Below are 25,202 nucleotides of genomic sequence, written 5' to 3' on the forward strand. Positions count from 1 at the left end.
TCCATTTGTGTGTCTGACTCAGTTTGAACGCTGCCTTTATTTCTGAATTTGTTAAGATGGAGAATGGAGAACCTGTCCCCTTGATAATTGCAGCAGGAGGTGGTGGCAGGGCCTACAGGGCCAAAACAGATACATTTCATCCAGAAAGGCTGGAAAATGATTCCTCCATTCCAGGGTTGAATGGAAATTCAGGAGCTGCAGGTAAGGAAAGTTTAATCTTTTAAGAAAACCTTTGTGAATATGTGATACTCCCAGATTCCTCCTCACAAGGAGGTGAGGTGAAACTCACGAAAACACAGTTCAGTGGGAGCAAGGGTGTTAAACAGATGGGCTAAATACAGGTATTGAAGATGATATAGCCATAACAATGGCAATATTTTCCCAAAATAATGTAGTATTTCTCATAAGAAAAGATGTTTGATTTTTTGGTGTGGGAGTTTGCAGTGCCAACTTAGCCATCCTCCTCCTTGCACCACTTCCTGCTGTGTAGACATACAGTTTCCCTGGCTTATGCAGAAAGAGCATAATTGCACCCTCGTTAGAAGTCTCTGTGAAGAGACCTTGGACTGATCATCCAGCAGAGATGAAAGTGAGTCACTGGTGAGTATGTTGTATTTAGAGCAGGACTGGGACCTGTTTTCACATCCTTTTCACTAAATATGCTTTTTTCTCCACTTCAGAACTGACATAAGGGTTTTTCAAAAGTATTTTTTGCAAAGAGAAGGAGAAAGCTCTGATAGCCAGAAACAAGTGACTGGGGAGTAGGCAGGGATATCTTTTTACATTTTCCATAGAAAATACTTGTCCTGTGTGGTAGGTGAAAAGAGGTGCAGATGACTGATGTGGTCAAAAGCCCTACAGAAAGGTCACTGTAGCACTGTGTAGCAAGCACATGCCCTCTTCTAACCAAGGCATGAGACTCACTTTCAGCTGAGGTGCTTCCAAAGGAGGGCTTGTTTTGCAGCTCCCTGCAATGTTTTTTTACACAAAATAATCCCTACCTGTGCCTTTTCTCTTCTCTTAACTGCAGGTGGTGGAGGTGGCTGGAATGATAACACTTCCTTCCTGTGGTCAGGAAAATCCTTGCTGGAAGGTGCTACTGGAGGAAGATCCTGCCCCCAGGCCATGAAGAAGTGGGGGTGGGAGACAAGAGGGGGTTTCGGAGGGGGTGGAGGGGGGTGCTCCTCAGGTGGAGGAGGCGGAGGATATATAGGTAAAGTGGCTTCATGTTCAAGGTGTCCCTTCCCCTCCTTTAGTGCTAATGATCAGCAAAACACTGATAGCTAATTCTCCTGTAGCTAGTGTATTTGACTGTTATGTACTAGTATGTCTGTGTTGCCTTTTTAGCATTACATGAATGTATGGCGTTTAGTCTTTGAGCAAATAGCCGGATGTCAGTCCTTCAGCTGTAATCCTGGCTTTGCACTCTGCAAAATGTGCCATCAAGATCCTGCTGCGATTCTTGAGCCTTCCATTGGCGGGTTACAGTGCTGAAGAAGGAGGAGCCACAGGCGATGTGCTCCCATTGCCAACACCTGTGGTTGGAGGACTTTGGTCCTGGGGACCGGCAGCCAGGCCTTATGCCAGGGGAAGGACATGGCTTCTTCTACCCTGCCCTGCTGTGGTCCTGCGCAGGTGGCCTCTGGGGACAGGTTCAGGCTGCCAGCCAAGACCCCTCTTAATAACGATGGTAGTGTTGACTTCAGTCAACAAGGAGCTCATTTCGTGTGCTGTGGGTCTCAGGACAGCTGTCAGATGGCATTATGTTGATTATAACTGGTGTGGGCCAGATTCGAGATCTCTACTAACTTGTAATCTCCTGGGCCACATAGTTTCTTCAGCCATCTGCACTGTGGTGGATGTTTTAACCCCTGGATCCCCACAGCTTAAATCAAGTGTATGATATACTAGAAATCCTGAGAGGAGGTAAAGTGCTTAAACCATGGGTGTCAAACTCATTTTCACATCAGTCTCGTGGTTGCCTTCCAGGGGCCGAATGTGATTTTAGGACTGTATAAATGTAGGAGTAGTTACATTTAAATGATGAAGTGCATGTTTTGTACCAATGTTACTGTGTAATGCTGCTTTTTCCAACAGAATGCCTCACATGACATAATTTTAATGTCACTGAAGATGGTTAAAGGGGAAAAGCCATTTTTGGGTGGAGTGGGGGACTCTTTGCATGCTTGTACTACATAATACATGGCCCCTACTGTGCTTCTAATATGTTCTATGTATTGCCCATACTTTGTTCCTAATGTGTTCTATATGCCCAAGCACAAGTGAGTAACTCATAAATTCCTTCAGTCCCCACTCCTGGTGGACCACCCTGCTTTCAGGGTGTAAAGAAGAGAAAGGATATCGAGTTATTGATTCCTGACACAGTACATACCTTGATCAGCAAGGGTACTGAACTTAACCCTTGAGCACTGGTCTTTTACCATCTCTTGACCACATTAATTTTAAGAAAAACTTCTGTGTTTTCGCAGCATCTAAATGGTTAAAGGTGAAGTTTCTGGTTTAGGTGTGCCTTAGTTTGCAACAGTCTGCCTAAAACAGAGCTAAGAAATCGATTGTCACAACGTGTTGTGATCAAATTGAAGTTCTAGAGATGAAAGACCAGTGGTTCATGCCACAACTCACGAAGTGTTCCCTATATGTGAAATACTTTGATTTATTTCTTTTCTCATTTGGATGCCTCCCTAAATATACTGAAGTTGTGCATGTTGCAATGCTTATCTGTATTTTAGTGCTAATGAGCCTCAGTCTGTTAAGGTAACTTCTGGTTTGATGTAGGTGGCAATGCTGCAGTGGACAATGACCCAGAGATGGATGGGGAGGATGGTGTGTCCTTTATTAATCCAATTGGTACTTTATACACTCCAGCGCTTAAAGGTATTAATGTTGGTCAGAAGTCTTCTAGTGGGTTTCTTTCATGTTAAGAATAGTTTGCATCTGTAGGACAATTTAAAAGCCTTTGGGTACAGCTTAGTGTCATTGTGAGCATAAGGAGAAAGAAAGATAGCATAACAAAGTCCAATGGAAAATAAACAGAAGTAGTAGGAAGACAGCAGGTGGAGAAAATGTCATGGATGTTAGAAAACACTTCCCAACGAGATAACCTACCAGACTATAGAATAATTTTGTCCAAAAAAAGTAGTAACAGAACCTCATAGTTCAGGTAATTTAGGAAATAAGCAGATAAAGTACCTGAATATTCAGTAACAAACATGTTCCTTAGAGCATCCTTCAGCAAAGTATCCAGGCTGGACCAGGGAGTTTCTACAGAAAACAGTGCAGTGCTGCCCAGCAGTCTGTGGGAGTGATAAATACTGCCACTCCAGCCTGTGTTTGCTCAGAAGTCATCATCTTCAATATGTTTGAGATGTGTTCAGAAAATACAAAAATATTTCTTTATTCAGGAAAAAAAAAGTTTGCTTCAGAACAGCCAAAAGTATTTTCAAATACCGATGAACTCTGGCCTGACAAATTCAGCCGGAAGGTTTTGAAAACATTGCAGTGTTTGATCTCAAAGGGAGGAAAGGCCAGGATGAGAAGGGTGAGCCTCAGGGACTGCTGAAAGGGCAGGTTTCTATTAGGCTGGGCAGCAGACTCCTTCCTAACCTGGTAGGACCACTTGCTGCAAGAGAGTCGGTGCACCTCAGCTGCAGTGGGGCTTATTTAGCTGAATGTTATTTTCTACATGAGAAAGTACAGGAGCCATGGAAGGTGGGGAGAAATCAGTTTCTTAAATGGGTCCCACCCTGCCACATCCAGCAATTGTGTCTACCGTGTCCCCTGTTTCTGTCAGAGCCCAAGGGAACGATATGAATAATCTTTACAGTAGTTAACTCAGCTTCTTTCATCCACTCCCTAGTGACAGAGGGGCATGGAGAGGTGGATATTAGGCTGCATCTTAACTGCAGTCACTGTGAGATGGACGAGTGCCGTGTTGATCTAGAGACTCAAAAAGTCATTTGCTTTTGTGAACCAGGCACAGAGTTGGCTGAGGATGGTGTGTCTTGCATAGGTAAGTAGATGTATGAGGTAGGCTGGTAGCATGTGAAACAGAAAATGCATGGTAATAATCTGTATTCTGGACTGTAAGACATCCTGAAAGTGTTCTCTGGTCTCTTTCTCAAAACTGGCTCCTGTTGAATGTTACCTTCTTTCCTGATGGTATATGCTGCAGAGTTATTTTGCTAGGCTATGGACACATCGGTGCTAAGGCACTGGTTTGCTTTACAGCAGTATGTTTGGCATACTGGGCAGCACTGAGGAGAGTCAGATTTTGCATCTGATTGTGCTGATGCTCACATTCTGCTCTGAAATCATGAAAGTTTGCACACTGAAGGAGTTGTCCAGCTAAACTTAACTTCCAGGTCTGTCCTCTTAGAAGGGAAAAAAGGGCAATGTGAAGCAGAATATACTTCCTGTGGGTTTGGACATAGAAGGTGCATGTGCAGAATTGATAAGAAGTTCTGAGTGAGTGATCTCTGAGGAAAAAAAAAGGCAGTGCCTGTACTTGCCTTACTTAAAAAGCAAGTGCTCAGAGCTCCATTACTTGGTTTCCTTCATATTCTTGCCCAGCAGTTAGAGCAAGTGCCTCCAGGATCACTCAGCATCCTGCTCTCAGCTTTATCACTGGCATGGGAAAATTGTTCTATATTTCTACCATTCCCATCTGTAAAATGGGTAAAAAGCATGTTCATATTGACAAGGTGAAGTAAACCTTAATAGATGCCTTGTGTGGTCCCAAGTGAGCATGCAGCTGTGGGATACTTAGTACTGCACTTACTGTTATCAGGTTTTTCTGCCTGGATTAGGTGCATTTAGGAGATTATATATTGCAGTCCTCTTTCTGCTTTTGCTGTGGTTTGGCATTGGTAGCAGCACTTTAGTGCCCTGACAATGTAATGTTCTTTCCACCTCCCTAACCTCCTGCCCCTTGTTTTTATGGCCTTGTTTTCATACCCAGAGAGTGCACATGTTAATTCATTGATAGCAAACCATCTGTTTTAATGGCTTGATATTAACTGAGGGAAGTGAAACAATGAGCTATTAGAGGTCATAGATCCTGAGAACTGCTCATGCCAGAGGTTGCTCCTGCACTACAGCAGCAGCAGATGAGTCAATAGAAGGAAGAGGAGAAAAATCTGAAAAAAAAAAAAAAAGTGGTTGCTGAAAGATCATTTCAAACGTAATTCGTTTTTCTCCTGCCTCCATTACAGCTGAGCCAGTGGTTCACCTCCCTCTCTCCTTGGTCTTGTCTGTAGTGACTTCAGCATTGGTGGCTGCTTTAATTTTGGCTTTTTCAGGAGTCATGATAGGTGAGTGTTTCTCTGCAAAAGATATTTTCATATGAGGGCTGGATCTGAGCCAGGGATAATTGGGCACTGGCAGGCAAAAGGATTCAGATCTTTAGCTACTGCTGTATTTAATGACACCTTGGCACACACACGCCTTAACTTCAGGTTTCAGTAGTTGTTTCTAACTGCAATGGCCAATTTGAGGAGGTTTCAGTTACTGACTGCATCTTGAAAGAGACATTACTGCTAGTGTTGTGGTGTGAAGCTGTCAGAACACAACTGCCACTGTTTTTGTGAGAACTGTTGGTGCATAATGCCTAAAAGCAAGCTTATATTTGTGTCCCTATGTACAGATTTGCCTCTTAATGTGTGACATTTAAGTTTGAAATTCTCACATAGGTTCCCCTTTTACTAACCACTGCTTGGTAGGATGTGAGAATTTTTGGCTTCTTTATTTGAAATCCTAAAAGGTATTTTTCAACCTTTCATTTTCTTATTTTAAAGTTGCTCACCTGCATTAAATTAAAAGCAGAATAGATCTGAATCAATGAAAAGCAACCAGGGATTCAAACCACAGCTTTGCCAATTTTCTTTGTCCACGCTCCCTGGGAGAGCAGAGGGATGCAGCCAGAGCAGCAAATGGCAACTATTAAATTAGATTTGTGCAGCTGTTTCAGTTTTAAGAGTTTCAGGAGTTATCAGTTGTGCACACATGGTCCTACATGTATGACATCTGGCCTGACAGTACTCCTTTAAAATTACTAATTACTTCTCAGGGAGTGGAAGAGTAATCCTCTTTCCATCCAACTAACCTATCATTGCCATCTCAGGATAGAGCAGCAATTTAAAAAATCAAAGCAAAAGCAATGAGGAGGAAAACGGAGGGCAGGTTTGTGGGTAAGTCATTACGTCCGTCTGCCTTTGCCAGTGCATGTTTACCCCTTAAATTCTTCCCCTGAGCAACATCTGCTAGAGAAGATGTGATAGCTATTACTGTCACAGTATTTGGGCTCAATCCAGCTCCCACAGAAATCAATAGTAAGGGTAATAGTGATTTAACCTGCTCACAACTGGCATCTTGCTTTGAAAAAAAGTACTCCAATATCAGTTACTATTTCAAGTAATATCCACAGGATGTCTTCCTTCAAGGTGTGATTTCTAATGACATTTCAGAAGTATCAGTGAGGTGATTCAAGAAATATAACACTACCATAAACTGATTTCAAATTTAATCCAACTTTGTTGTTTAGAAACAGGAAGTTTTCTTAAATGAGCTAGTTTAATGTACAATGTTATTCTTGAGCTAACTGTTTAATCTGTCCATTTCGAACAATATGATGCAATAAATCATTTCAGATTTTAGTCACCTCTGTGTGATTTAGGAAGGTGGATTATACCCCAGCTCCCTCAAGTTCAGGTCTAGACTCATACTTGGAAGGTCCAGTTAAGCTACATAGAACAAAACAAAAACCTCAGAACTGTGAAATCAGAGATCTCTGTAAGTGAAATTCATTTTACTTCTTCATGAGCAAGCCTGTTTCTTCATAAGATGTGTAAATCGAAGGTTCCTGGATAACTTGAGATTCCATTTTCTATCTGTAATTATTTGACGTACAGAAATATGACAGTGTTACTGTCTGGTTTGATTCGCTGAAAACTGGCCACACAGCAAATGCCAGTGACACGTGCTGCTGACCTGTTCCAAAGTCGCTCTGTGTCTCTGGTTTACTGTGTTCTCCATATTTAGTATATCGTCGGAAGCACCAGGAGCTACAAGCCATGCAGATGGAGCTACAGAGCCCGGAATATAAGCTGAGCAAGCTGCGTACCTCCACTATCATGACAGACTACAATCCCAACTACTGCTTTGCAGGAAAGACCACATCCATTAGTGACCTCAAAGAGGTGCCTCGAAAAAACATCTCCCTCATCCGGTAAATTCACCTTTGCCTTCCCCGTGTTTCACACTGTACACTCACATATGCTGTCTCTCTTACATGGGTGTGAACTCATGTCCTTGTGCAGACACATACAAATTCTCATGCACTTCTAGACTCGTGCTCCTTTTTGTGAGAAGAATGTAAATCTGCAGTAGTTAGGCTTCTGAGGAGGGAACTAGACTTTGGCAGTCTCCTTAACCTTTTACAGGTGCAGTGTTAATCTTCTGAGATTATGAGAGGAACTGAAGAGTCATCACCAGTAATTCAGACACACCTTTTGCAGACTGCACAATGAATGGCCCATTTCCACTTTTAACTGATGAAATGCTGGGAAGTCTGAGGCTTGTAGGAGGCTTTTTTAAAGTCTTTGATTTCATCTTTGGTAAAGACAATGACATCCTTAAGTACAGTAGCAGGAAAAACGATGTTTTGAGACTGCCAGACAGTATTAAAAGGACTGGAATGTAAAGCAAGCAGGATAGTCATGTCTAGACCAGAACTTCTGGAAAGTTTGAAATAGTCTCTTAAGAAGAAAATAGGAAAATTCAGAATTCTTTCCCACCTTGCTCTCCTCCAGGGTGCAGTGCATGCCATTTGTGAATGTGACGTTACCCTGGTACTGGTACTGTGCAGTTTTACACAAAAAGCCAAGAAGTGGAAGCATGAAAGCTTGGAAGACTAGGGAACTTACAGTGCTAAAAAAGATGATGTTACGAGCAGTCTGTGCAGTCGGCAGTGTTTTGCTGTCTCTTACCTCATTTCCCCTTACCTGCACATCTTGCTGGTCTATATCTGGAAGTTTCCAGGGTACTCTGTGCTGCTGCTCTCCTTTGTCACTTGGGCTCTGAAAGGATTTTTGAAGTGTGGCAAGCTGCAGAGAGCACAGGCTACAGCCAGGATTTGATAAGTGCAGGGGAAGATGGGCATTTTGGGAGATGGGTTAGTCATAACTAACTGAGCTGTAGAGATCTGGTTCATACCCTCAGCTTGTAACAAGTTGGTCAGGCATAGCCAAGAACAGTGTCTCAAGCTGATACCTACAAAACGTTATTAAAAGAAGCAACTGAGTCACAGACAACGCAAGTCCTCAGTGCGGTTTCACTGCCTAGACTGGTCTTTATCCTGGCAAAACGACAGACAGAGCTTATGCAACAACTGAGCAGGTTGCCCTTAGCAGCGCCTGATTGAACTGCCAGCAGGGCAACAGCCCATGCAAAACCTGTCCACTGATATACCAGAGAACAAAATCAGTGCAGCTCTCATGCCAAACCTGGCTCTACCAGGAAAGTCCATGTCATAGAAAAGAGCCTTTTGCCCAGATCGAGATGCAGGCATGCCTCTTAGAGGTTCAAACCACAACTACCCGATGTGCAGCCCATGCAGTGTTAAGAGGGACTAAGGATCTGGGATGCAGCCTCATTCTCTGCCAGAGTTCGCTGTGTTGTTACAATATGCCACCTGTGTGGTATAGCTGTTGTAGCAGTTGACTTAATGTTAAGCGAGTGAACACTGAATAGACAGGTATGCAATATCTGTGTCACAAGGGCATAGGATAGGATCTGTTGTGTAATTACTCTTAATTCCTTTCTCTTTTTCTGGTACCCTTATTCAAAATAAAACTGTAAATTTCATAATATGATCAGTCCCAGAAACAAATCTCAGCCTGAATTTCCAGAGCTGAGTGCTTTATAAAGCACTATCATCACCATTTACTGGCTTAGGTGCTTATCCAGAATCACAAAATAAATCAGGAAGATACTTGGTTAAGAATTCAGGTCCTTTGAGAACCATTGTGCTTCCTAGTTTCTTGTTCAATGTTTTCTTTAATGATGATGCATAAACATCATGGGAACTCTTAATGTGCTTAGAGTATGGGAACACCAAGGCTTATGACCTATCTTTATTGACCTGTTATGGAGCACCCAACACTAAAGCACTGACACCAAAGCTGTAGAAGAGTGCTATCCATTACACATTGCACTGCCAGCAGCTTGATTGCACCAAGGACTGTTCACTTTGGGAGATTGTTTTCCCTACCAATTAAATACATTATAGGTGAAGGAAAGAACACATCAAGCTCTGGTCCCCCGTGTAGTGTGAGGAGTGATATCCTCAGTGTCAATATCCACTTCTCCCTGTTTCACTACAATGAAAATTGTGAGCCCATTCTGTGAGCTGTGACCATAGTGTTATAATGTGTGTTCTCTGTAGTAAAACCTTCTTGTCTTCTCTGGTCTGTCCAGGGCTTTGGGCCACGGAGCCTTTGGTGAGGTATATGAAGGTCAGGTGGCAGGGATCCCCAGCGACCCCACTCCCTTGCAGGTGGCTGTAAAAGTAAGTGACAGTGTATGAGTTATCATGATGGTTTCATGCACCTCTCACCCAAGAGTCCCAATGCATTATAAAAATGAAGATGAATTAAGTATTACTGAAGGATGTGGCTGGAAAGGTTGCTGCTCTACTGCAAGACTTTAATCCATCATAGTGATGGTATACCTCATAGTATATGGGCTTGTGAGTCTATTAAAAGGGGTCTGTAAGTAGTAAATAGGCAAAGATTTCCCATACAGCTGCAGTAGACAGCAGGTACGAGAAATAAATCCATCCTCTGTCCATCCTCCACATGCTACACCTGGTTTTGTTACCTGTCCAAAGCCTTTGAGTCAGAGACCAAAAGTCTTCACAGGGTCAAGAGCAGCTGGCATGTACATCGAAGACCATGCAAGTAGGAGACGTCTGGTTTTCCAGGGATCTCACCACTCCACTACAAGGTGGATATGTACTGGATGTGAAACTAAATCCTACAAGATCCTGGTAGGGTTCCGCAGGCCTTCAGTAGCCCAGCTAGCTTGTTTTTACCTAGAGGTTACATAGCAGCACAGTCATACTGCTGGTTATAGTTCATAGTCTTGCTGGGAGGTAGCAGGATTGAACTGTCTGAGAGCTCAGGAACTGTGGTTCTCATTCTTCATCCAGCAGAGTCCCATATATTGAGCACCGTTCCCTGTATGCTCTGAGCTATTTCCTTTATTGAGAGGAAGATGACAGTGGCATTAATGGGCCATGTGTTCTCATCTGTATCCCTCAACAGGCTTCACAATCTACTTTAGTAATGGTGTAGCTATTACCTTAGAATGTGGTTTATTTTAGTGAAACAATCGTAGAAGCAAAGAACAGTTTGGGTTGAAGGGACCTTCAGAGCACATCCAGTCCAACCCCCCTGCAATGATCAGGGACATCTTCAACCAGATCAGGTTGCTCAGAGCCCCGTCCAGCCTGGCCTGGAATGTTTCCAGGGATGGGGCATCTACCACCTCTCTGGGCAATCTGGGCCAGTGCTTCACCACCCTGATTGTAAACATTTTTATGGCATGGAGGATTGCTGCAGACAATGCAGATATCACAAGGATGACTGCAGACAATGTCAGTGCTTTTGATTGTGTCAGGTATTCTGTATCTGTAAGTTTAAATATATTCTCCTTGTCAACCTGTTTTTTCTTTTCCAGACATTGCCAGAAGTGTGTTCGGAGCAAGATGAGCTGGACTTCCTCATGGAAGCTGTCATTATTAGGTGTGTGTGAATAAGATCAAACACTTGTGTAGGCTTGCAAAGCCCAGCACTGTAAGGAAAATGATGCTTTAAGAGTTTATGTCCATGCAACACATCTATACGGTAATTTTAGCCCATTGCTGTCACTATTTTACAAAGAGGATAGGCATTACCAACCTTTTGTATTCTTCTTACAAATGAAGACACCAAGGCAACCAAATTATTAAGGGCTGAATTTTCAAGAGACTCCACAGCGGATTTCGTTATCCAGATTGAAAATCTTTAGGCCCAGTTTTCGGAATTAATAATAGGGTCCCTTGATTTGTCTTAGAGATCAGAACATGAGATAAAAAGAAACCTTAGGAGTTTTGGTTTGACCACTCAAAACTCACATATGGCATTGACCTAATGCTTCTGTCATATCGCGTCTCAGTGACTGAGTCCTAAAATCCACAGAAATAGTTTCCCATCATACTGAGGTCTGCAGAAAAATGGAAATACTAGTCTAGACCTTGAGGAATATCCCCTACATAAGCAGATCCCTTTGTCAGCATATTATTTTGAACAACTCTGCCCTGGCTCAGCTTCTACCCCTTGAACAGTGAAATTAGGAGGAGACTTTTATTTTAGCAGACATTCTTTGCTTCGTGTGACCCCTGAGTCTTGCTGTAGCCCAAAAAGGATGCAGAATACAGGAGGTGGAAAAGCGGCCAAAAGCTGTTACTTTCCCACCTTGATTTCTGCACTACTCGGACAGAGAGTGCAGGGGTAGCACTTTGGCTTGATCCAGCTACCCTGCCTTTGAGATTTGTTACTTATTCTGAAAAAAAAAAAAATCCCCTCAGCAACACATTTTTATTCTTTTCTGTAGTTGTGCTTTTTGGATCAAAGCTGCTCCATAATTGAGTCTCCCTGTCTCCACAGCAAGTTCAACCACCAGAATATTGTGCGCTGTATTGGGGTGAGCTTGCAGGCACTGCCCCGTTTCATCCTGCTGGAGCTCATGGCTGGAGGTGACCTGAAATCGTTCCTGAGAGAGACACGGCCTAGACCAGTAAGAAAAGAGAAAATTGAATTTTATTTAGTAAGCTGCTGCCACAAGGCAAGTATGTAACTATAAAAGAGCTGATCCTGCAGCTGCTGTTTCCCACCATTTTAGAGGGTTGGAAAATTTCTGTTGCTAGAAGACGACTCTGTTGGCAGGATGCTACTGGGGTTATGCAGAGGTGCCTCATTTCCTGGACTTTGCTACATAGCATTACAGATACTATCTAAAGAAAGAAAAAAATTAAAATTAAAATTAAAAAAAACCCCAAACTTCTACTCTTACCTTCCTCACACCCTCTGGGGGTGGATTGAGGGGAAACATTAAGCTAGTAATGATAAATCCATTCTTTAAATTACTGATCAGGTGCATTTCTGTGGCTAGCTGTCAGTACCAAGTTTGACACAGGCAAGAAGAGAATCAGGCCTGGAGCTGTTGACTTAATAGAAAATATCTTTATTCCAGAGTTTTAAAGATTTTCCCACTGAAATCAGCATCGGTAGGAAATGAGTCAGTTAGAAATGTATGAGAAATAAATTATGACTTGAAGAGAGGAATCAGTAGTTCAGAAGAATAAAGTTTGCTCTGAGCACCCAGATCAGGGAAGCACCCAGATGTTGTTGGAGTTTAGCACCATGGCCCAGCTTCATACTTTGCCTCTACATTTCTTTGACACAGGGCAAAATGCTGGATTTTATCAGTACAAGAGAAACACAAATTGAATCTAACACATATAAATAAGATTATTCTTCAAGGCATTTGGAAACAGATTAACTTTGTATTTTTTCCTTGCAATTTGGTTTTCAGACATATAAAATGGTGTGTTGCCCATGAGCGGTGCAGTCTTGGATAGATTGCAGTGAAGTGGCTCCTGCCTGGATAGAAAGCTAAACACCCAGAAAGTTGAGATGTTTGAAATCGGAGCAGTCTTTATAAACAGAGGTTGGCTTTCTGTAGCACCTAGGGATGCTTTTGTTAGCTTATACAAATGGGCTGAACTTGGTGGTAGGTGAGTGGGAAAGCTCATGGTTGTTTTCAGTGTGGGCTCCGTTCTCATCCAGTGCAGAGCAGAACGGCATGGGCAGGATATGCTGCCTGGGAGGTGCTTTGTTCAAAACTGCCAGAGCAGGCTGTGCTAGATGGATGAAGTGGCAGGTGAACCAGGATGGTGTAGGGCAAGGGTATCCATCACTTTGCAATGGAATCATCTTTTTGGCTCATTAAATTAGAGGGAGAAGCCAGCTCAGAGTCTTGTGAGGAAACACCAAGAACATTAGTGTTGAACAGCAGGAATTTTTACCTACTTGCAGTAAGATGAAGCAGTTGCTTTTGTGGATGGAAAGCCTTTAATCTTCATAGGATGCAGTCACAGGAGCCTTCTGAGCTGAGGGATTTCTTTCTGTCTGCCCCTACCCCAGTCATCAGTTCCTCCTTGCATGCGAGGGCTTCCATTTCTGTTAGCAGTAGCTCTGTGCGACCCCTGTGAACGCTCATGTCAGAAGAGGTGGGCAGTTCACTCCAGGCACAGCATACACTACTTCCTTGCTGTTTCTCTTTTTGCCTTTGCTCTCCTTCCCTGCCTCTTCTTTCATTGTCTTTCCTGACCTGTCTGAGGTTATCTGGGACTGACCATTAACTACTACTACACACTTCTGTTACCAGCACCTTGAAATCCTCCCCTATTTCTGCTTTTAACTTTCTCCCAGGACTGAAGCAGACCTGGGACTGAGGCTGCTGTTTTCTGCTCTGTCCCATGCTTGTCACTCTTGCGGAAAGCCTGAGGTTCAAAGGCAGGTGGGCAGGTACAAGCCGGAACTGATTCAGAAAAATAATTTCCAGTCCCTCTGTAACAGCTGGGTGAATGTGCATGGCCTATGTGCAGACACAGATCCCTGTGTTTCATTTCCACTCCCAACAGCTTCCTTCCCCTTGCCTTGCCCTGCTTCTGCTGCCATCCCATGCAGTGGATGCCTGGTGAGAATGACAGGGTAATTCATTCTCTGGCTGCTGGGGCAGCTTCTGAGGGGCTAATGGTAGCTGTGAGTGCTGAGAAATCAGCCTCTGGTGCACAAGCTTGACTGCTGGCTCAGAAACTACGAGGCTAGGAGACTGACTCACTGACAGAGGTGAGATGTGTCAGGGGCGTTGTGCTCTGCGAGGTACGGGATGCAGCTGTGGAAATGGATTCATCCTCTGCATGTACTTGAGATGTGACAGAGCCTCTGCACATGAGGCCCATGGCTCAGTACTGTCAACTGTATCTTTGCATTGCTCTTAGTGAACCGTGAGCTGCTTTGTTCCTCTTATTCCTCATTCAAGGACTGAAGGTAGAAAGCAGGCGTAGCAGACTGGATGTCTAGTTTTCCAGGTCCATTAATGGAAAGACAAGGAACACTGCAGAGTAAACAGGCTTTTGTGAGCTTTGCTTCTAACAGGAATGAACTGAACACACAAGACCTGGTTGACTGACTCAGTAGCAGAGGTGCACTGCTCACTGTGCAGTAAGCACCATATGAATTACTGTTGTCATTTTTGCTTGGTTTCTCTTTTTTTTTTTTTTTCCCCCAGTTTTGGCTTTTCTATCTGATCTCCTTACTACCTTGTCTTTTTCACCTACTTCTGTTTTCATTCTGATTGCAGAAGATAAAAGACTTACGTGCTCATTCTCTACCTTCATCCCCCAGGTGTTCTCCCCACTCCCCTGCCACTAACCTCAAATTCGTTGGCCAGTTTCAGTGAAAGTTAATAGAGGTGCTGAAGGCATTCTTATCTCCCAGGGCTCCTGAAAGGAGAAAGCGCCATCCTTGAATGACCACTGAGCACAACAGTTGTCTTGTTTGGCTTGCCAGCAAGAACCTGTGTGACTTGGAGCAAGACACACCAGCACACTGCTATGAGCTCAGCCACGGAAAAACATGCAAGAGAACAGAGGGAATGGAGGAGAAGGAGGCAATGCGAGGGAAGGGGGAAGTTAAGATGTTGTAAGGGACATGAAGTGAGAAGCTAGAGCTTCTGCAGAAGGTATCAGGAAATGGGATGCAACTTAATGGGAGATCAGGATAGTGCCAGCGCACAGGTTATTGTATGTTATTTGTCTGTGTTTTTCACATAAATAATGAAAGCAATGTTCAGCCAACACGTGGTGATTCTTCTGGACTCTAAGCAAGAACTGATGATATGTGTAAACCAAATATTCATCCAACATCACTGATACAATACCAGTGACTTTTGTGGAATATTGTCGATTTGTGCCAGCCACATCTACTCTGTAAGCTTCAGACTGAAACTTCTCCATGGGTCAAAGGTTTACAGTCCTGAAGGGCTTCTCTGCCCCATTTCTAATAAAGTTTCACATCTATTATAGGATTACCCCTTCCTCCTCATCTGGAGAGAGGCATTCTGGTAGATTCAGAAATGCCTGGAATCAGAGCCTTCGCTCCTTATGAGTGTTGCAGAATTGTCCCTTCTGGGAAGTTCAGTGCTGATCTTTCTCACGCACACAGCACAGCAATCAAAGAACAGCTCTGGAAGATAAATTGTATATGGATAAATGATTCCCCTCCTTTGTGTTGTGCAGCCTGTTGCACAGAGCAGTGATTACGCTGAACAATACACAGAATTTCCTTCACCTTTAGCAAGATTCAGCCTCACCCAGGGAGATGTCACGCGAGCACTTCCAGCGTGCCCAGTGCTCTGAGCAGTGGTGCATTGCAGCTGCCATTGTCCATTCATCTGGGGAGCAAAAGCTGTAAAGCGAATCCTTTGGTGCCTCAAGGCTGCTCCCCTTGCAAAATGTATCCCAAACCTCCATTTTTCAAACAAAGTACATGGCTAAATTGTCCTTGGGTGGGCAGTCACATCTGTTTTAGGACTGTATTTAGCCAAATAAAAGGTGGAAGGAATCCATCCGTGCAGGAGAAGGAAGGGAAAAAAAGGGAAAAAGAGAAAAAAATGCTATGCTGTTGAAATCAGCCTGTGGCTTCAGCCTACTGACTGCCTTGCTGTATAGCTCAGGTCTGGAATCGATTGCACGTAAAGAATTGAGCTTTTTACTCAGTTTTCACTTCAGGTTTCTGACCCTTGCTCAGAAGAGGAAGGAATGGATAGAGATATTCATTTCCCTTTGGTTATGCCCTGAAAGTAAAAAAAAAGGCATCTGCGTCCTTTCTTACTGTAGCCATATTGTGTAGCTGGTGAGTCAGTTTAACATGCAGAGATAAAAAAAGATTATTCCCCCCTCCCCATGAAAGTGGGGTGAGAGAAAGGCTTTGTGTTTTCAGGAAATTGTTAGTCTACAAAAAGAAAGGTTTTAGGGGGAGATGCAGTCTGGTGTTTTAAAGAATCAGTTAAGTATATATATGCAACGAACTATACTGTGTTAATAATAAAATATAGGCAGGTGGTACGTAGTCATGAACAGGCTTTGTTCACATAAAGATGCAGCATTTTTCAATTATTGCATTAGTTGAGTGTTGAGGCCAGGTTTTTCCTAATCTCTTTAAGACTTTTCTTAGGTTTCAGCAGCCAGTATTTACTGTTTAACTACTGGCTGCTGCCTGCTGCAGAGCCTGGACTTCTTTCCAGTCCCAGTTAGCAGTGGTTTAGATCAGGTGGGATGGCCAGCGCAGCATCATGTCAGTCTAGAGATACGTTTCATCACAACTGATGGGCTGACAGGGCCAGCAGTCCCTGTCACTGGAGAACCCGTGCTGCTTTGTGCATTGGTGGGAGAGACACGTGGGCAGGTGTGCCTTTTGGGCACTGGGCATCATGGTAGGTGTCACAAGAGAGAGCCAGAGGGTGGGACAGGCTTGTTTGGTCAAGTGACCAAGGCCACAGAGAAACACTTAGCTAGCAAATGGCAGCTGTAGAGTAAGCAGTCACAGAATCATAGAATGTCTTGGTTTGGAAGGGACCCACAAGGATCATCAAGTCCAGCTCCTGTCCCTGCATATGACAACCCCACAGTTCACACCGTGTGTCTGAGGGTGTTGTCCAGTCTCTTCTTGAACACTGTCAGTCTTGGGGCTGTGACACCTCTCTGGGGAGCCTGTTCCAGTGCTCCAGCACCCTCTGGGTGAAGAACCTTTTCCTAATGTCCAACCTGAACCTCCGCTGGCACATCTTCCTGCCTTTCCTTTGGGTCCTGCCCGGTTGTTTGTCACCACACTGGCAGCAATGATCTCCTCCTCGCCCACAGGACTGGCTGCAGGGATCACTGCTTCACACCTTGGTGCAGAAGCTGATGGTTTTGTTTCAGAGGCCAGCAAACACAAGCTGGTACTCAGCCTGCCCTGCTCACTAAAGCATCTGCTCCTGCTGGCAAGGGCTGTAGCCTTCATCAGAGGGGCAGGGACCAGGAGTTGGCAGCCTTACTCTTCCATAGCCCTTGGCTACACAAACCTGTGTCAGTGCTCCAAGGGGCAAGATAAAACCTACACAGATGTGGAGGAGGGAAAGAGCAAATGTGACTCATGCCATTATACCAAATGTCATTCTCATTGTTCAAGGTGACTTTAGAGAAAATCTAGCAAAATTACAAAGAAACTGAGTGAGGACCAGTTCAGGCTACAGATCTCCTCAAAAATCTGGCTGAAAATTCACAAGTGTTTCCCATGAGAATGGGGAGCAATTCTTACAGAGCTGGAAATTCAGATCCAGCTGTTCTGATTCTGTCCCTGGGATTTGCATGACATTGTGCCTGCACATCCTTCACAGAGTTCATGCATATGAGCTCTCTATTGTGCATTTTTGCTATTTTGTGTGTTAACATCTGAGCTATGTCACATGTTGGAGAGTTCCCAGTTCTGTACCAGGGATGAATCATGTCATGTTCTTGCTTTTAACCCATGTTTGTTGCTTGCCTTTTGGTAGAATCAGCCATCCTCCCTTTCCATGCTGGACTTGCTCCATGTGGCTCGTGACATCCCTTGTGGGTGTCAGTACCTGGAAGAGAACCACTTCATTCACAGGTAGGTGAACACACCTGTGTCAGCATGGGCATGGCTTACACACAGGCCAGCACAGACTTGTAATGTGCTGCTTGATATGTTTATGTCCTGCTGCACTCTAGTGGCTGGATACCTTTAAACAAGGTAGATAAAATCAGCATAATAGAAGCAATTAACAGACAGGCTGCTATAAACCAGGGTGCAGAGGACTGAGGTTTTACCAAAGTCTCAGTGCATGCACTTGTGCAGCCTGTTTTGCTACTCTGCAAATGGAAACACAATCGTGTGACAGAAGTCTTCAAAGCTCTTCCCGTCGTAAATTTTGCTTAGTGCCTTTCTGCTCATTCTGGAACCCTTTTCTTCTCCCTCTTGAATAATGGAAGTACAGCCAGAAGTGCAGCACCTTATGACTATCATTACCTGGTCCTGCAGAAAGGGGTGTTTGGCAAATGTCCATTATTCTACCTGGAGCATTATGTAGAGATGAGTAGAGAGAGATTGTAGTTCACTCTCCTGAAAGAGCTACCCACAAGATATGCCACCACATTATTCAGATCTCAAGGTTTACTTCAGCCCAGCAGAGGTGAAGCTGGAGCTTTACCTGCACACATGGATTCAAGCCTGTACCTTCAGTCTTCAGAACACCTGCACATTGTTGTTCATCCTGTCCATGACAGTACACCCATTTGACAATGTTTGAACAAGCATGGTAGTAACAGGTCAGCGGATCATTCCCCAGACAACTTAGTGTTGGTACTGGCACATTGCTGAACTCAGCCCCACTCCTTGCAACTCCTTAGAGACTTAAAAATAGCTCCTGGTGGGAAGGGAGGCTCATGGAGGTCCATCCTTTCAGCTGAAAGTTGTTACATGGAGATTAAAGAGGAAATGTTAAAAAGCTAAACTATTCTTGCTTTTGGGCTAGATTGGAATTTGGGACATCACTAGTTATCCATAAACACTGCCTTATCTGGCTTTTGTGGGCTCTCTGCAGCTCAGGAAAGTAGCTACTATTCTTTGTTTTCTTTTTGGCTGGCAAAACGGTTGAATGATTAAGTGGTTCTTCTCTTTCTCTTGCTTTTCTTCCCTTTCCTTGTAGGGATATTGCTGCCAGGAACTGCCTCCTTACCTGTCGAGGGCCTGGGAGAGTGGCTAAAATTGGAGACTTTGGAATGGCCCGGGATATATACAGGTAGCAGAGCTAAGCCCAGGGTATCTGCAAGTGGCAGCTGGCTGAAATGAGTGAGGAGTGGTGTTTGTGCAGGAGAGCAGGCTCTACCCTGCTCTGCATAACGCTAGCAAGGCAGAGTGGAGAGATCCCACCCTGCTGAATCCCAGCTAATGCATTTTTGGTGTTTGTCTTCGTGCGTAGTTTAACTGTGCTCTGCAGACTTTTCCTACTCCTGACAGCTTTCTTCTGGGTGATGAAGTCTGATGGTCATGGAGGGCATTTTTCCTCCCTCTTGTACTATGTCCTCAGTTTCTTGTCTTTAGCTTCTCCACACTGAATGGCATCGATGTGCCCTTTTGTTTTTGTGGTCCCAAATCATTCTGAGTTTAATCTCTCTCCTTGATACTACCTCTGCCCCTTTGGTTTGATGTCATCAGTAAATCTCCTCAATTTACTGCAGATAAAGGAGGAAGGTGCAGAGGAAGGTCAGGAAAATGTAATCAACCAAACTGGAATTCAGCCAGGATGCAGGGTTAACTACTCTGCTCTTGCGGGAAGTGCCAGGAAATCTTTAATGACCACAAGCAGTCAGGGCTGTAGTTTGATACCTCATCTTCCAGATAGCACCTCCAGAAGCACAGCACCTTGTCCTGCTGTGCTGAGGAACTGATTTGCCTCTGACTCGGAAGAAGGAATGCCTTGTTCTCAAGTCACCCACACTGTTTATTCCAGTGCCTTGCCTTCTTTTTTACCTGCTTGGGGATTCTCCTGTGCAATTACTAAGCCAGGCCTGGCTCTGCTTAGCTTGAGATCTGACAGTATTACAACCTGAGGTGATGCAAACAGTGTGCTACCTGCAAAAGCCCAAGTGTGTCAGAGCTGCTTATTTTTTTTCCTTCTCTCCTCCCTCTCCCTTCACAAAGAGCCCCCGCTCTGCCACACTGTCTGATGGGACTCTGCTGGGGCAAAGTAGCATCTGTCACACAATCAGCAGAACCAACTGCCAAGATGAATGCTTTGGTGCTGAGTTTTCAAAGATGCCTTTGAAGTTTGCACATGTTTCTGTGTCCAGGAACATCCTTTGGATGCTCTGGCTGTGTAGTTATGAACAGTGATACCACAAGCAGCCTACTGCAGCTGCCAGTATGGGATCCGAGGCTTGTAGATTTTATTGTAAATGACGATGACACTAAAGGACGGATGTTCTTCCTGTCTCAGGAGCACGGGAGGTGGTTTGTGTACTCCTGTCCCAGCTCTAACAGTGAAGCATCTCCCTCATTAACCCCTGGTTCTCAGGGTTTTGCATTTCACTTGCAGTTCTTCAGACTGGGTACATATGGAACAGACCTTGTTCATTTTTGGTGGGGGTGCACAAGTTGACCATGTGTGAGGCAAGGTGGAGATCTTGCTGTGGCTGAGAGGTGCAGGAGGATGGCCCTGCCAGCAGCAGAGCGGTGTGTGAGTAATTCAGTAGGAGTGTGCACACAGGTAACCATAACTTGGGTTCACCAAATCAGGCCTAAAGCGAGGGACATGAGAGCAGTCATTCCCTGGTCTGCCCATTTCCGCTGTTTTTGTGAGAAGGAGCAGATCTCTTCAGCTGTGCCATACTGTTTTGTCTAAATTGGTCTCTCCTCTGGCTTATAATTTGGATATTTGTAATTATAAAAATTCTAAATTAATTATATTTTCTGAATTCTTGGCTCACTCTCTGTTTCGTTTGTTCTTTGCAGAGCCAGCTACTATCGGAAGGGGGGGTGTGCAATGTTGCCTGTCAAATGGATGCCTCCTGAGGCTTTCATGGAAGGGATATTTACATCAAAAACAGACACATGGTGCGCTTCCTTTCTTTCTTAGTCCCATCTGTCTGTCTGTGTTGTAACCTCTTTTGTAGAGTGTGAATATTTTGTAAAAAATGCATGTTCATTTCTCATTTACTAAAAAGACAAGCTAGGTCTTTCAAAGCCACTAATCTTGGAGGAGACAATAGAACAGAAAGATCAGACCTGTGTGAAGGCAGGTGCTGCCAGGGAGGTGAGCAGGCGGGGAAGGGAGGTTGAGGCAGATGCAGGTGCCACTTTGCTGCTACAGGGAGGAACATCTTAGTTCCACGCTGAGGAAAGCAGCACGGGAGACTGCAGGCAGGGTCCATCCTCCAGTGAGGAAGAAGAGCATCATGTACACTGGCCCAGGTTGCCCAGAGAGGTGGTAGATGCCCCATCCCTGGAGACATTCAAGGCCAGGCTGGACGGGGCTCTGAGCAACCTGATCTGGTTGAAGATGTCCCTGCTTATGGCAGGGTGGGTGGACTAGATGAGCTTTGAAGATCCATTCCAAACCAAACTATTCTGTGATTTTATGTATTGTGGCTTTCATCTTTCTCCTGGCCTGCAGCAGCACTGTGAGCTCTTGAGTTGCCAGTGGCCACAAGAGGGCGAGGGAGATTGGGTGAGCAGGAGGCAAGAGCTCGGGAGGTGTGTGGAGGGGATGCAGCTCCAGAGCAGGCCCCGGCAGAGGGGTGTTGATATGAGCTCTCTGTGGCTGAGCTGCTACCTGTTGCAGCACCAAGCACAAGAGTTTCCCATTGCTGCACATAGCGCTTTGCAATTTGAATCAGTAAGGGGGTGATTTCCAAGCAGCTGAGCAGATTTGGAGGGAGTCCTGTCCTGTTGTCCCCAGGGCTTTGCAAGCCACACCACACAAGCCCAGCACTGTGATATTAGCTGATGAATATTTTTGTTGTACTCTGAGCTACAGGTGGGGGCTGTGGGGCTCAGAGCATCAGTGGGTATTCATTGGTGTGTTATTTCATGCAGAGTAGCTTAATCGAGAGGGAAAGTTTGTTGTAAGTGATCAGGCCACTGCTCCACTCAGTGCTGTCTCCAGCAGGGACTGATGTCTCAGAAAAGCATAGCCTGACTTTCTCATTTATTACATCTAGTTGAGCAGTGCTGAGTACAAGGGTAAAGCAACCATATTTACCTACCTAGGCTTCACTCACTTAACAGTCAACTATTAGCATTCATTAAATTACTCAAAGTCCACTGTTACAACTATGCAGCTTATTTATGTCTGAATCCTGCAGCGGTGATTTCCACAAGCTGCCTGAGAACAGACCACAGAGAGCAATGTTGACGGTGCTGCATCCAGGGGTGTTGCCCCTCAGTGATGGTCATTCCCATATCCTTCACTTTGTTTTCCTTCTCCTCTGTGTTCAGGTCCTTTGGCGTACTGCTGTGGGAGATATTCTCTTTGGGATACATGCCCTACCCTAGCAAAAGCAACCAGGAGGTTCTGGAGTTTGTAACCAATGGAGGAAGGATGGATCCACCTAAAAACTGCCCTGGCCCTGTGTATGAAATTTTAGCTTCGATATATTCATACAAATAAGGTTACGTTTGGATGCTGTTCTCTAGTCAGAAGTTAATCATTTGTAAGATTTATCTTATCTTGACTGATCTACCTTATTGAATTTAAGTGCCAGTGACTTCCCTACTAGTTAAATTTTCTGTGTGCTTTGGAGAAGAATTCCGGGCCCCTTGGAGAAGTACTGGCTACTGCTTTTGCAGTCAAAGATGCTGCCATATTTCTGTGTCTTAGGTTAGCCCTGAAACCACTAATATATGAGGTTCTTCACAGGTAGGGAAAACTGGTCTCCATTACCTGTAGCCTTGCCTATCTCTAGTGAATTTCCCAAGGGATTTCAGGTGGGTGGGTTATTTCTCTGATGTGCTGTGGACGTCACCCCACTGGTGACCACATTCCCGTGGTTACCATCACCTCAGCTGTCTGACTCTGGGGAAGGCAGAGCACTTGTATTTATTAAAGTCAGAGTGGTGATGTGTGCTCGTGGTTTCTAGGATGCAGCAAGTTGCTGTTCTGTACCAACAGGATCTGCTATTTATGAGCATCTCCCGTTCTCCTCTTCCAGGTACCGCATTATGACCCAGTGTTGGCAGCACCAGCCGGAAGACCGGCCAAATTTTGCCATAATCCTGGAGAGGATTGAGTACTGCACTCAGGTATCAGTGTTCATTTGACTCGACTGAGAGGGGTGGGGAGGGTTCCCGTTGACGAGCAGTTTAGGCGAGGCAGAACATGCAATGAGCAAGCAGTACTGCATTTCTGCAGTCAGCCTGGGACCATTACTGTGTCAGCCTGGGACCAGTGGCTGGGGTATTTACCCCAACAGAAGGCTGATCCTTCTTGTCTTTTACTGCCAAAAGGCACAAACTTAGCTTTACAAAGAGTAGACCTGTAGTTCTGCTCCTAAAGGCACAGATTCTAACAAGCAAAAGAGCTAAGACAGGTCAGCACCCATACATGTTTCCCATGTGTCATGTCAGCCACTCCATCCCAGTGTTCACCCTTAAGGTGTGGTCAGCACTGAGCAGAAGTGGTCCTGGCTTAGAGCACCTTTTCCAGGTGGTTTCTGCGTCTGCGCACATTTTTCTAAATCTGGCCTCAGTCAGTTTTCTTTCCCTCACTGGTCAGGAGGCTTGGTCTGGTTTTCATGTGTGTTTGGATCCCGGGATGGAGAGGCATTGTTTTCTGCTATCTATAGCTTGCCATGTCATCCTCAATAATTAAAAGTTGCTCAGATCACCACATTTTCTCTCAGTTTAATTTTCAAAACTGCTTAAATAGCTCAGAACCGCAGTCCCTATGGATTCAGGATTCAAGGGGTCTGGCAGTATTGCCTTCTCTCTGCATTCCCATTCCTCCCTTGTTGTGTGGAAGCAATACTTTCATGGCTGAAACTTTCTCATATTATCTGAGAATGTTATGAACTTCGAGATGATATAGATTCCAAAACAACATTCCCACGGGAAATCTGGCTGGACATAAAAAATGTTTTTCATTGGCTTTGTTCCTCTGCTGTTCTGTGATGAGTTTTAGGGTTGGTTTTTTTTGAAGAGTTCAATTTTAAGGGTATCCTATTGCATCTCATGGCTAACTGTATTTTGCCAGCATCCTCTACCTATGGAATATGGGCTCTGGGTGGTGGGAAAGATGCTCTGTGATCATAGCACGACAGCTGTCAGGCATGTCAGGTTTTTTACCAAGTCTGAGTATGCATGATGGTAGCAGGCTTTGAGAAATCCTCATTGTTCTCCCCGGCAGGATCCAGATGTCATCAACACTGCTTTGCCAGTAGAATACGGCCCATCAGCTGAGGAGGAGGAGAAGGTAGCGATGCGCCCTGACGATCCAGAAGGAATTCCTCCTCTCTTGGTCTCCACACACCAAGATAGAAAGGATGACAAGCAAACTCTGCCATCTCCACCACCCCTGCCATCAGCCACTGCTGCTGGAAAAGCTCTCGGCAAAGTGGGAACCTTGGAACCGCCAGTCCCGGGGAAGGTGCAATCATCCTCAGTGGGGGGACATATCAACATGGCCTATGCCCAGTCCAATCCTCCTTCTGAGCTGCACAAAAGCCGGAGCTCCAGAAACAAGCCCACCAACCTCTGGAATCCAACCTACGGTTCCTGGTTTGCGGAGAAGCAGGCCAGCAAGAACAGTTCTCTGCTGGAGAAGGAGATGCCCGAGAGGGAGAATTTGGGACAGGAAGGAAACTGTACTGTGGGGCCCAACATTGTGACTGGCCGACTGCCTGGGTCCTCCCTGCTGTTGGAGCCATCTTCCCTAACAGCAAGCATTAAAGAAGTGCCTCTCTTTAGGCTCCGCCACTTCCCCTGTGGGAACGTCAACTATGGGTACCAACAGCAGGGCTTACCCTTGGAAACCTCCACGCCACCTTGCACGAGCAGTTACGAGGACCCCGTCCTTAGAAACAAGAGCCACATAACCCAGCAGGGGCCGTGAGAGCCCTCTACCCTCTTGACTTTTCCCCCTGTGGCCCCTGAGCATTGAAGAGATGTCCTGTTACCCAACACACCATGAGCAAGGGATCCGGCTGCATCACCTTCCATTCTGTGCCAGCTTGCTCCAAAAGTGCCACCCTCGAAGCTGTAATTTCAACTGACCTGAGAAGGTTCCAATCATTGGAGTAAAATAACCAAGGGGGAGGGAGGATACAGGAAAGAGATGCTATCTGCAAGGCCCGGCTGCTGTTGCATCAACTCATACGCATGGTTGTTGTCATGCCCTTCCTGTGAGCTTTTCTCAGTTGTTCATTCTCTGCTTAAGTGTAAAGCTGCAGCTCACCGAGTGTTTCATGTCTGGGGTTTCCTTGCCAAACCTGTGGTTGCTGTGGAACACCTGGAGGTCTC

The 25,202-nt window shown here is 45.0% G+C and overlaps 1 protein-coding gene across 2 annotated transcripts; it reads left to right on the forward strand.

Annotated features, from left to right (window-relative positions):
• Nucleotides 1-25: 25 nt before the first annotated feature.
• LOC136099666 (ALK tyrosine kinase receptor-like) lies at nt 26-24,942 on the forward strand. 2 transcript variants are annotated; one of them, XM_065834097.2, is made up of 15 exons: nt 26-201; nt 1,031-1,213; nt 2,797-2,895; nt 3,878-4,030; nt 5,232-5,330; nt 7,057-7,243; nt 9,493-9,583; nt 10,756-10,820; nt 11,724-11,853; nt 17,719-17,816; nt 18,895-18,987; nt 20,700-20,801; nt 22,185-22,319; nt 22,898-22,988; nt 24,091-24,942. In XM_065834097.2, exons 1-15 carry the CDS (start codon nt 57-59, stop codon nt 24,793-24,795), a joined length of 2,376 nt encoding a protein of 791 aa, XP_065690169.2. In that variant the 5' UTR covers nt 26-56; the 3' UTR covers nt 24,796-24,942. The 2 variants fall into 2 exon arrangements, with proteins under 2 accessions (XP_065690169.2, XP_071662020.1); XM_071805919.1 differs by lacking the exon at nt 26-201 and having other exon boundaries at nt 1,031-1,139.
• The last annotated feature ends 260 nt before the right edge of the window (nt 24,943-25,202 follow it).

Source organism: Patagioenas fasciata, chromosome 3, assembly GCF_037038585.1.
Source record: "Patagioenas fasciata isolate bPatFas1 chromosome 3, bPatFas1.hap1, whole genome shotgun sequence".
Taxonomy (NCBI): domain Eukaryota; kingdom Metazoa; phylum Chordata; class Aves; order Columbiformes; family Columbidae; genus Patagioenas; species Patagioenas fasciata.